At 44.1% G+C, this 12,337-nt stretch overlaps 1 protein-coding gene across 1 annotated transcript in view; it reads right to left on the bottom strand.

The window, feature by feature from the left end:
* The window catches only part of LOC126267781 (translation initiation factor IF-2-like), a 155,045-nt gene extending 143,018 nt beyond the window's left edge, over positions 1-12,027 (bottom strand). Inside the window, exon 1 of the mRNA XM_049973086.1 lies at positions 11,832-12,027. Within this exon, the coding sequence (XP_049829043.1) occupies positions 11,832-12,027 (196 nt within the window). The remainder of the gene's footprint in view (positions 1-11,831) is intronic.
* Positions 12,028-12,337: the final 310 nt, after the last annotated feature.

The raw sequence follows: 12,337 nt of genomic DNA, 5'->3' as shown, positions 1-12,337 counted from the left end.
GGCTCATACCTCACCCGACGGGGCCAAACAAATTTCTCTTTTCTAAACGCTTGGCCACCTGGAGCTCCCACTTTTACTGTCGCTTCCGTTTCTGGCCAAGTGCTACGTACACCATAAATTTGGACGAATTCAATGATGGCGAGTAGGTCTGGTCCCCTTATAAGTGCAGCACGACCACTTTCAAGCTGTGAGTGTCGTGTCGTTGCTTCTGCCGCCGTTATACACCAGTGCTCACTCAAGGGCCACATACGGTAACGTTATCGCTGCGAACTTCACGCGCCCATTTCTGCTTTCCGACGGACGGGTCTCAGTCAGCGCCGCCTTTATTGCAGGCTGCTGTCTTTATTGAGACTGTTGCACAAAAGTTTTATTCTCCATCGCTTCTTTTATGACGCTATACCAGAAACAACTCGTCCGCTTAGTAACGGATGTCTTGTCGATTGCAATCCGGTGTCCCTTTCTGCTACACCTTATTTCTCAGTATAACGTAGGCGGAAAAACATCGCGTTCTCTACAAGGTACTGTTCAACAATACACAGCCTGCCCGACATAAAACTTTCCACACCCATAGGGTACTTCATACACCACGGGGATTTTGAAGCCAACATCGTCTTTCACTGGCCTCGCGAGTCGTTGATTTTTACAGACTGGCAAAAAGGCAAGCCTCTTTGTGTCCTCCTCTAGGGCCTTCCAGAGAGACCTAGATCATTTGAACGATTCTTTTACGGAAATTATGTGAAACGAGTCAGTTTACAGAATGTGTATTCATAATTAGTGTTAACATTAGTTAACAGATAATTATTTTAGTCCTGCTCATACAATTACATTTTTCCTTATTGGCTACCAGTTTCTGAGTAGAAATTCGTCAACGGAATACAAGGAGTTTCCAGGAGAAATGTCTTTAAATTACATTTAAAATTTGCTTCGTCACCTGACAGATTTCTGTTATTGGGCAAAATATAAAAAAAAAATTGTTGCCGCATACTAAACTTCTTTCTGAGCTAGTGACAGCTTCAACAGTGGGGTCATAAAGGTCATTATTCCCGCTCATGTTATATACATGAGTTGTCTTTAGTATTGTTGACAGCGCAATGGGCACGTTGTATCAACACTTGCAGCATATGGGCTTTGATATAATTTTATTCATTTGTATCATTACTTGGATAGTTGCTTGGCGGGTTTTATAGATTCTATAATGATTCTTTGTCACCTCTGTTTGTCCATTGCCTATGAAGATGAGCACGAGCTGGTCTAAACGCTCAGGTGATTGTATCGTATAAAACATACGTACATATAGAGTAATACATTAACTTTTACAGCTATTCAGACATGCTGACTGTGTCACATCATGTTTCTTGCTTGTCCTTTCTTGTAAAGGAAAAACACGTGGATCATGTTGTCAGACTAGACCTTTTGCTTTACATGTAAACAAAATGACGTATCTTTCACTATGGTAAAAATTAGTTATTTAGTAGAAAAACGTACAATACCTTGAATTATTGTCCACTTTTGTCGTTTTACAGTGATATACTACCGCGTCCGACGCCGCGTTTTCCTTCTATTTCCCAGTAGTACTCGCAGGCGGTAATACATGTTTTGATTAATAACATGGCCAAAGAAAGCGCAATTCTGTACTGTATCCAAGTCTGTAATTGTCTTAGATTTTTGCATATGTAAGTCGACGTTTTGGTTTGCGTGATGAATTTGTAATCAATGTCCTTACAAATTTTCAATAATGTTATGTATTCTTACACGGTTCGTTTACAGAATTGGTTTTATTAAGATTAAGAAGACGGTATTCTGTTGAAGCTTGTCCTCGTTAATTCAGCTGGACAGTGTATTTTTCCGATGCTACACCCTTCGCACTGGAAATGATTCTACCTATCACTTACGTTATTATTCAAATTTAATGGTGCTTTCGGAATGTAAAGAGTCCATTTGATTTCTCAGATATCAGTTTGGATCAGCAAGGAACAGGTTGCTAAGATAGCTATAGTAATGATTTTGCATGAACAACTACAGTGTGATTCAGTTGAGTTATACATAATATTTAGATTTGGCAGTTTACATGACATTGAGGGCAACAGCTGAAGAGCAGAGAGTCATCCGATGAAATATTTTTGTATTTTCTCTTGTGACAATGATAAAGTCAAAATTCATGAAGTATTTAAAGGCAACGAAACTGTTATGGCACAAATTGGAGTAAATACAGAAAACTCAATTTCGTTATCAGAATTTTGTCTTCAAACTACATTCTGTCTACTAAACATCAACGTTATGACTGATGATTCCGTATTTATTATCCTTAAAACAATGAAAAAATCCTATTCCGTCTCTGCTTATAAGAATAAATATTACATTCAGCATGCCTCTGCGTACAATGGAAGGTCTGCTAAAATTGAGAATACTTCCAAAATGGACCATGAAGCGGCTGAGATAGCAAGTATTTCACATATTACAGTAGTTTACGATAAAGAGCTATGGGGGAAACCTATCAAAAACGTGCTCTGGAACAAGGAAGCGCGTAATCGGTTACATTCACTACAGGCCGCAGCAAATGGTGATGGAGGCGTAGCTCGAAGTGTCAAACAGACTGGAAGTTTTTTTGCGATCTGTCAGTATGTCTTTCGAGGTAGAAACGACTAAAATTCTTCGTTGTGGTTGAAGAACATCGTAAACAATGTTGTCTTACTTATACCAGTTTGTTTGCCGATGTTACAGCAATGCAGAAAACTATTCAGGGCTGATATCTGAAGCAAAGTTTATAATGATATTCTGACTCCCATTACCAGAAACCCCGGAGACGATAGATGTTCACATGGGAGGAATATTAGGTACAAAATATGTCCTGACGCATCGCTGTGACCCCAGGGGCCCTTTAGTTTTCACTGACCCTGGGGCGAAAAGATTTCACCTATATGGTAGGGGCTACTAATCAGGTGTGCTGCATCCTCTTACCCCAGTAAATTGATAGTGATCTTCAACAGTAAAGTCTTAAGAACGATTGTGTCTAAGAGAGACATCGTGGCCAACCCGTGCGGCGCCGACAGATGAAGAGGATCGTAATGTGTAATAGACAGACATCTATCCAGACCATGACACAGGAATTCCAAACTGCATCGGGATCCACAGCAAGTGTGAGAAAACTTGGATTTCATTGTCGAGTGGCTGCTCATAAGCCACACATCACGCCCGTAAATGCCAAACGACGCCTCGCTTGGTGTAAGAAGCGTAAACATTGGACGATTGAACAGTGGAAAAACGTTGGGTGGAGCGACGGTTCACGGTACACAATGTCACGATCCGATGGCCGCGTGTGGGTATGGCGAATGCCCGGTGGACGTCACCTGCCAGCGTGTGTAGTGCTAACAGCAAAATTCCGAGGCGGTGGTGTTATGATGTGGTCGTGTATTTCAAGGAGGGGGCTTGCATTCCTTGTCGTTTTGCGTGGCACTATCACAGCACAGGCCTACATTGATGTTTTAAGCACCTTCTTGCTTCCCACTGTTGAAGAGCAATTCGAGGATGGCGACTGCTTCTTCCAACACGATCGAGCACCTGTTAATAATGCACGGCCTGTGGCGGAGTGGTTATTCAACAATAACATCCCTGTAATGGACTGGCCTGCACAGAGTCCTGAACTGAAACCCATAGAACATCTTTGGGATGTTTTGGAAAGCCGACTTCATGGCAGGCCACACTGACCAACATCGATACCTCTCGTCAGTGCAGCACTCCTTGAAGAATGGGCTGCCATTCCCCATAAAGGCTACCAGCACCTGATTGAACGTATGTTTGCGGGTGTGGAAGCTGTTATCAAGGGTAAGGGTGGGCAAAGACCATATTGAATTTCAGCATTACCACTTGGGGGGGGGGGGGGGGGCACCACGAACTGGTAAGTCATTTTCAGCCAGGTGTCCGGATACATTTGATCACATAGTGTAGCTGTGACTCCTGCAGTGATGCAACGTGCTGACACTGTCATTCGAGGTGATCAACGGATCACAATCCAACAGTTCGCTCCTCAACTGGACATCTCCGTTGCTAGCGCTGACTCACTCGTCCACCATTTGGGGTACTCAAATATGTGTAACCACTGGGTTCCTCACCACCTAACCGAAGACCATAAAGAGCAACGAAGGGCCACTGTGCGGAATTGCTTGACGTTAAGAGGCTGATTGTGACAATTTTTGTCTAACATCGTCACGGGCGACAAAACATCGGTTCATCACTTCGAAACGCCAAGAAAGGGGCTGTACTGAATGACGTCACACCATCTCTCCTCCGAGAAAAAGGTCAAAGCCGCTCCCTCTGCCGGTAGAGTCATGACAAAGGTCTTGTGGCACTCTGAACCGGTTATTCTGTTTGATGTTCTCCTTCATGGTGCAACCATCGACTCTTATGCGCACTGTGGTACGTCTCCTCCTCCATGACAACGCAAGACCTCACAAGTCTGCGCATCTGAGATTATCTCACAAAACGTCACTGGACTGTTGTGCCTCAGCCGCCCTACAGTCCGGATCTGCCTCCTTCCGGCTTTAGTTTGGCTCAATCAACGATGCATTCCGCGGGAAGGAGGACATGGATGATGAGGGCGCAGCGAGACGATGGCTCCTACCTCGACCAGAAGGGTGGTACCTTGCGTGCACAAAAGCCCTCCCAATAAGATGGCCAACGTCGTCTGAGCCGAGATAACGTTGAAAGAAAGGGCTTTGTAGCCAGGAGAGTGGGGAATAATATAGTGTATTGCAATTGTGAATAAAAACCAGAAGAAAGTGTTGCATTACTTACTGAACGTCTCTCGCAGAATTTTGTTGGAACTAATTTTTACCTGCAAAAATCTGCCTCGTGTTACGTGCAGTCGCGTATTGTCTATTTTTATGTTAAAGCAATATGATAAATTACAAAAGGAAGGCAAATAGAGACAGGAAGCTAACAAACTCTTCCATTATATTTTTGCTACAACAAGACACTTGGCGTTAGCATTCAGCATCTTCAGTAGACATTTCTTTGACGATTTTCCTGACATTTTACCCTGGCGTTGTCAAAAATCCTCCCTCTATTTGTGGTGTCCTGGAGTCTAACGGGCAACTACAAATTACATGTACGCGTCGTGCTAACGTCTGGAGGCCTCTCCCTAGTCGTTAACGTTGTACTTCTCCCCTTTTTTCTACCATCGGTCACTCGCTATAGCACTCAAAACCAGGACCAGTTTACTCTGAGGATGTCTTTTATATCTACATTAATACTCTACAAGTCACCTGACGGTGTGTGGCGGAGGATACTCCGGGTACCACTAACTCATCGTCCCTTCCTTGCTCCACTCGCAACGACTGTCGGTAAGCCTCTCTATTAGCTCTAATTTCTCGTCGTGATCATCTCGCGAGACGTATGCGGGAGGAAGTAATATGTTGTCCGCATCTTTGTGGAAAGAACTTTCTCGAAATTTCAATAGCAAACCTCACCGTGTCGCACAGCGCCTGTCTCTGTGACTGTCTCTGGAGCTTGTTGAGCATCTCCGTAGGGCTCTCGTGCCAAACAACGACCCTGTCAGGTCGGATTGAGAGAGAACATAGAAGCAGTTCTGAGGCGGGCTGCTAGATTTGTTACTGGTAGGTTTGATCATCACGCGAGTGTTACGGGAATGCTTCAGGAACTCGGCCGGGAGTCTCTGGAGGAAAGGAGGCGTTCTTTTCGTGAATCGCTACTGAGGAAATTTAGAGAACCAGCATTTGAGGCTGATTGCAGTACAATTTTACTGCCGCCAACTTTTATTTCGCGGAAAGACCACAAAGATAAGAGAGATTAGGGCTCGTACAGAAGCATATAGGCAGTCATTTTTCCCTCGTTCTGTTTGGGAGTGGAACAGGGAGAGAAGATACAAGTTGTGGTACGAGGTACCCTCCGCCACGCACCGTATGGTGGATTGCGGAGTATGTATGTAGATGTAGATTCCGTGACGAAATGCGCAGTTCTTCGTTGAATCTTCTCAATCTCCTCTGTCAGTCCAACCTGGTAAGGATGTCAGGCTGAAGAACAATATTCAAGAATCGGTCGACGTACTGCCTTGTAAGCCATTTCCTTAATGGATGATTCTCCATATGAATCTTAGTCTGGCATCTGCTTTTCCTATTATTTGTTTTATGAGGTCATCCCGCTTCAAGTCACTCTGGATAGAGACCCCTACATATTTTTTGGCAGTTTTCCAGCAATTTGTCACCAATGGCGTAGTTGTACAACAGTGATTTTTTTTCCTGTGTACGCGCAGTTTACATTTATTACATTCAGGGTAAACTGCCAGTTCCTGCACCATTCATCAATCCTCTGAATGTTCTTCTGCAAATCGTTAATGTCTTCCGACGTTGATACATTCTTAAAGTCGACAGCATCATCTGCAAACAGCTTTTAAGAGCTTGCGACGCATTCTTCTAGATTCTTTATATACTGTATATTGTAAACAGTAACAGTCCTATCACACTCCTTGCGGTATTCCGGAAAATTCCTTTGTAATTCCGCCAATTTGGCTCCGTTAACAGCAACGTGTTGAGTTCTGTCTGCAAGGAAGTCTTGTATCCAGTCACACATCTGATCAAGTACTCGGTACCCTTGTACTTTTTTCACTAAGCAGCATTGCGGGACAGTGTCAAATGCGTTCTTAAAGTCGAGGAACACGGCGTCAACCTGAGCGCTGTGCCTAGACCTCTGTGGATCTCATGGAGGAACGGAACGAGCTGAGTTTCGCAAGATTTCTGTTTGCCGAATTCATGTTCATTTTTATAGAGAAGATTCTCGTTCTCAGAAGCGTCTTACATGAGCATAAAACATGTTCCATAATTCTACAACAGACTAATGTCTAAGATATTGGCCTATAATTATGTGCATGTGTTCTACGACCATTCTCGAAAACGGGAATGACCTAAGCTTCATTCCAGTCGCTAGGTAGCGTTCGTTGCTCCAGCAACTTACCGTAAACTCCTGCTAGGACGAAGCATGTTTCGCATAATCTCTGTAGAATGTTACAGGTGTCTCATCTGATACTGATGCCCTCCCACTACAAAGCGATTGTTGCTGTTTTGCTATTCAGCGATCAGTTATCTCAATATATGCCATTTCGAAGTTCGTACGATGATGGAAAGCAGGGAACGTTTCGGAAGATTACGTACTTCGTCCGTTTCGGTACCATTATGGTCACTGATAAATGAATACATAATTTCGAACCGCGTGTCGATTTTATGTAAGAGCAAAACCTGTTATAATCTTTTATCAAATCAGATGACAAACTTTTGCTTTCAGAGTCATTGAACGCTTCTCTCATTGCTCTCCTTACGCTCATCTTCGCTTCGTTCAGCTTTTGTTTCACTTCTCTTGAATTTATGGTGAAACTCTCTTTATTTAAGTAGCAGTTTTCTAATGGCTATTAATCCATCCTGGTCCGTTCCTATCCCTTAAGATATTGCTCGAAACATTCTTGTCTAAAGCATATTGCACGACGCTTTTGAATTTTTTTTTTTCATTTGTGTTCCACATCTTTTACCTCAGCACTGAATATTTAATGTTGACTACTCACATACACTTTAATTTGAATTCTGTCAATCTTGACAAGCAAAAGTACTTTCTCACCTTTTTTACATTCCTTAGTGTGCGACACGGAGAGGTTCGCTATTGAAATTTCGAGAGAGTTCTTCTTCCCACATACGTCTCGCGAAATGTTCACGACGAGAAATTAGAGCTAATAGAGAGGCTTACCGACAGACGTTGCGAGTAGAGCAAGGAAGTGGCGGTGAGTTAGTGGTACCCAGAGTCTCCTCCTCCACACACCGTCAGGTGACTCGTAGAGTATTAATGTAGATATAAAAGACATCCTCAGAGTAAACTGGTCCTGGTTTTGAGCGCTACAGCGAGTGACCGATGGTAGAAAAAAGGGGAGAAGTACAACGTTAACGACTAGGGAAAGGCCTCCAGACGTTAGCACGACGCGTACATGTAATTTGTAGTTGCCCGTTAGACTCCAGGACACCACAAATAGAGGGAGGATTTTTGACAACGCCAGGGTAAAATGTAAGCAAAATCGGCAAAGAAAATGACTTACCAGTTCGTGGCGCCCTCCATCGGAAATTCTGGAATTCAATACGGTGTTTGGCCACCCTTAGCCTTGATGACAGCTTCCCCTCCCGCAAATATACGTTCAATCAGGTGCTGGAAGGTTTATTGGGGAATGGCAGCCCATTCTTCACGGGGAGGTATCGATGTTGGTCGGTGTGGCCTGGCACGAAGTCGGCGTTCCAAAACATCCCAAAGGTGTTCTATAGGATTCAGGTCAGGACTCTGTGCAATCCACTCCATTACAGGGATGTTATTGTTGAGTAACCACTCCGCCACAGGCCGCGCATTATGAATAGGTGCTCGATCGTGTTGGAAAATGCAGTCGCCCTCTCGAATGCTCTTCAACGGTGGGAACCAAGGAGGTGCTTTAAACATCAATATAGGCCTGTGCTGTGATAGTGCCACGCAAAACAACAAGGAGTGCAAGCCCCCTCCTTGAAATACACGACCACATCGTAACACCACCGCCTCAGAATTTTACTGTTAGCACTACACACGTTGGCAGGTGACGTCCACCGGGCATTCGCCATACCCACGCCCTGTCATGAGACCACCACACTATGTACCGTGATTCGTCGCTCCACACAACGTTTTTCCACCGTTCAATCATCCAATGTTTACGCTTCTTACACCAAGCGAGGCGTCGTTTGGCATTTACTGGCGTGATGTGTGGCTTATGAGCAGCCACTCGACAATGAAATCCAAGTTTTCTCACGTTCCGCCTAACTTTCATAGTACTTGTAGTGGATCCCGATGCAGTTTGGAATTCCTGTGTGATGGTCTGGATAGATGTCTGCCTGTTACACATTACGATCCTCTATAACTGCGGGAGTCGTGCGGGTTGACCACGATGTCTCTCTTAGAGACAATCGTTCTTAAGACATTGCTGTTGAAGATCACTATCAATTTACTGGGGTAAGAGGATGCAGCACACCTGATTAGTAGCCCCTTCCATTTCGGTAAAATCTATTCGCCCCAGGGTCAGCTGGCCGAAGTGGCTGTGCGGTTATAGACGCTGCAGTCTGGAACCGCAAGGCCGCTACGGTCGCAGGTTCGAATCCTGCCTCGAGCATGGATGTGTGTGATGTCCTTAGGTTAGTTAGGTTTAACTAGTTCTAAGTTCTAGGGAACTAATGACCTCAGAAGTTGAGTCCCATAGTGCTCAGAGCCAAGCCCCGGGTCAGCGAGCACTAAAAGGGCCCCTGGGTACACAGTGATGAGTTAGGGAACATTTAGTAGCTAATAGTCCGCAGCTCGTGGTCGTGCGGTAGCGTTCTCGCTTCCCGCGCCCGGGTTCGATTCCCGGTGTGGTCAGGGATTTTCTCTGCCTCGTGAGACTGGGTGTTGTGTGCTGTCCTTAGGTTAGTTAGGTTTTTAGTAGTTGTAAGTTCTAGGGGACTGATGACCATAGATGTTAAGCCCCATAGTGCTCAGAGCCATTTGAACCATTTTGTAGCTAACATTCCTTCCATCTGAGTATGTATCGTCTCCGGTACTTCTGGTAATGGGAGTCAGAATATCATTATAAACTTTGTTTCAGATATCAGCACTGAATAGTTTTCTGCATTGCTGTAACATCTGCAAACAAACTGGTGTAAGTAAGACTACATTGTTTACCATGTTCTTCAATCACAACGAAGGATTTTAGTCGTTTCTACCTCGAAAGACATACTGTAAGATCGCAAAAAATTCTTCGAGTCTTTTTGTCCCTTCGCAGTTACGCCACACATCGCCATCTGCTGTAGCCTGTATTCAATGTAACCGATTCATACAGATCGTAATACATCTAACAATAAACAGGAATGCCTTTACAGAAATAAATTACGCGCTTCCTTGTTCCAGAGAACGTTTTTGTTAGGTTTCCCCCATAGCTCTTTATCGTAAACTACTGCAATATGTGAAAGACTTGCTGTCACTGCCGCCGCTTCCTGGTGCATTTTGGAAGCATTCTGAATTATTGCAGACCTTCCACCTTACGCGGAGGCATGCTGAATGTATTATTTATTCTTATCAGCAGAGACGGTATAGTATTTTTTCATTGTTTTAAGGATAATAAATACGGAATCATCACTCATAACGTTGATGTTTAGTAGACAGAATGTAGTTTGAAAACAAAATTCTGATAACGAAATTGAGTTTTCTGTATCTACTCCAATTTGTGCCGTAACAGTTTCGTTGCCTTTAAAGACTTCATGAATTTTGACTTTATCACTGTCACAAGAAAAAATACAAAAAATTTCGTCGGATGACTGCTCTTCAGCTGTTGCCCTCAATGGCGTATAAACTGCCAATTCTAAATCTTGGATATGACTCAACTGAATCACACTGTAGTTGCGTGGTTGTGCATGCAAAATCATTACTATAGCTACTTTAGCAACCTGCTCCTTGCTAATCCAAACTAATATCTGAGAAATCAAATGGACTCTTACAGTCAATGTTTCACATTACGACTTCATTAATTCCAGTAGACCGTTGCACAAGTCAGTACCGTTAAATTTGAGTAATAACATAAGTGATACATACAATCATTTCCAGTGCGAAGGGTGTAGCATCAGAAAAATACACTGTCCAGTTGAATTCACAGGGACAAGCTTCAACGAAATATCGTCTTCTTACACCAATGAAAACCGAGGCTAAAAATGAGCCGTACAAGGGTACATAGTGTCATTCAAAATTTGTAGCAGTAACATTGAAAACAAACTCACACACAACCCAGAGATTCTGATTTCTTGTACAAAAATTATTTGAGACATTTACGAGCATCTATTCAGAGCACAAGCTGCTGCACATCGCAATACCTTCCTAGGAATACGTCGCCTTCTTTGGCCATACTATTAATCAAAACATGTATTACCGCCTGCGAGTACTACTGGGAAATAGAAGGAAAACGAGGCGTCGGACGCGGGAGTATATCACCTGAAAACCCCAAAAAGTGGACAATAATTCAAGGTATTGTACGTTTTTCTAGTAAATAATTAATTTTTACCATAGTGAAAGATACATCACTTTGTTTACATGTAAAGCAAAAGGTCCAGTCTGACAACACGTTCCACGTGTTTTCCCTTTGCAAGAAAGGAGAAACAAGAAACATGATGTGACCCAGTCAGCATGTCTGAATAGCTGGCAAAGATAATGTATTATTCTATATGTACGTATGTTTTATACGATCCAATCACCTGAGCGTTTAGACCAGCCCAAGCTCATCTTCATAGGCAATGGACAAACAGAGGTGACAAAGAATCATAATAGAATCTATAAAACCCGCCAAGCAACTATCGAAGTAATGATAGAATGAATAAAATTATATCAAAGCGCACATGATGTAAGTGGTGAAGCAACGTGCCCATTGCGCTGTCAACAATACTAAAGACAACTCATGTATAAGGTCAGAGGTTTTGTAGATTCTGTAATAACTCTTTTTCTCCTCTTTTTATGGACTGATAGTCTGAAGATGACCCCTAGCTGGTCGTAACCCGTTACGAAATTTTGAAATGCACTTTTGATTCTGTCGTATAAAGAATAAAAAATGAAAGACTAATGAATGAATCACATAAGTTCTATGGAAAGTATATCATTTCCCCCCAGGACATGTTATGACAGTAATAATTTTTAGTTAAATCAAAACAACTGGGGTTCAGAACAGATGTAATTTTTCGGAGCTGTACTATATGATTCTGATGCTCGAAGGCAACACGAACAGTGTTGTATTTGGTTTGCGAGACGCCTACCTCCTACGGCGATATGCGGGTCCCCGTGAGGCGGCGCGGGGGGCAGGTGGAACGAGGAAGACGGAGCGGGTGCGGGAGCCGGCGGCAGCGGCGCCGGCTGCACGTCGGCAGAGGAGGACGCCGGCGTCGCGGCAGCCGCAGCCGCCGTCGACGGCCCGGCGCTGGCAGCGGCAGGCGCTAGCTCGCCCGCAGTCATCCGTCTCGTGCGGTTGCCAGACGACAACTGACGCCTCCTCTCCCGCGACGCCACGGCGGAGACTCCCGAAGTTGTGCCCGGCGGCACACGAGGCTCCGCGCATGCGCGCTGTTGCGAGGCATCCGAACGGCTGACAGCTCGTAATGTAAACCGCACAAAATGCCAAGTGATATGACGGTGTGATACTTCCGCGCAGCCAATCGCTGTCTCCGTTTCAGCCCCATTTTACGGTAGCTACTTTCTTGTCTCAATCGACTACTCGCGGTAAGTGTCTGCAATGCAGCAACCATGGCGTTTTATTCCTCTACTG

The sequence above is a fragment of the Schistocerca gregaria genome, chromosome 4, assembly GCF_023897955.1.
Source record: "Schistocerca gregaria isolate iqSchGreg1 chromosome 4, iqSchGreg1.2, whole genome shotgun sequence".
Lineage (NCBI taxonomy): Eukaryota > Metazoa > Arthropoda > Insecta > Orthoptera > Acrididae > Schistocerca > Schistocerca gregaria.
This window is presented reverse-complemented; position numbering and strand designations above follow the sequence as displayed.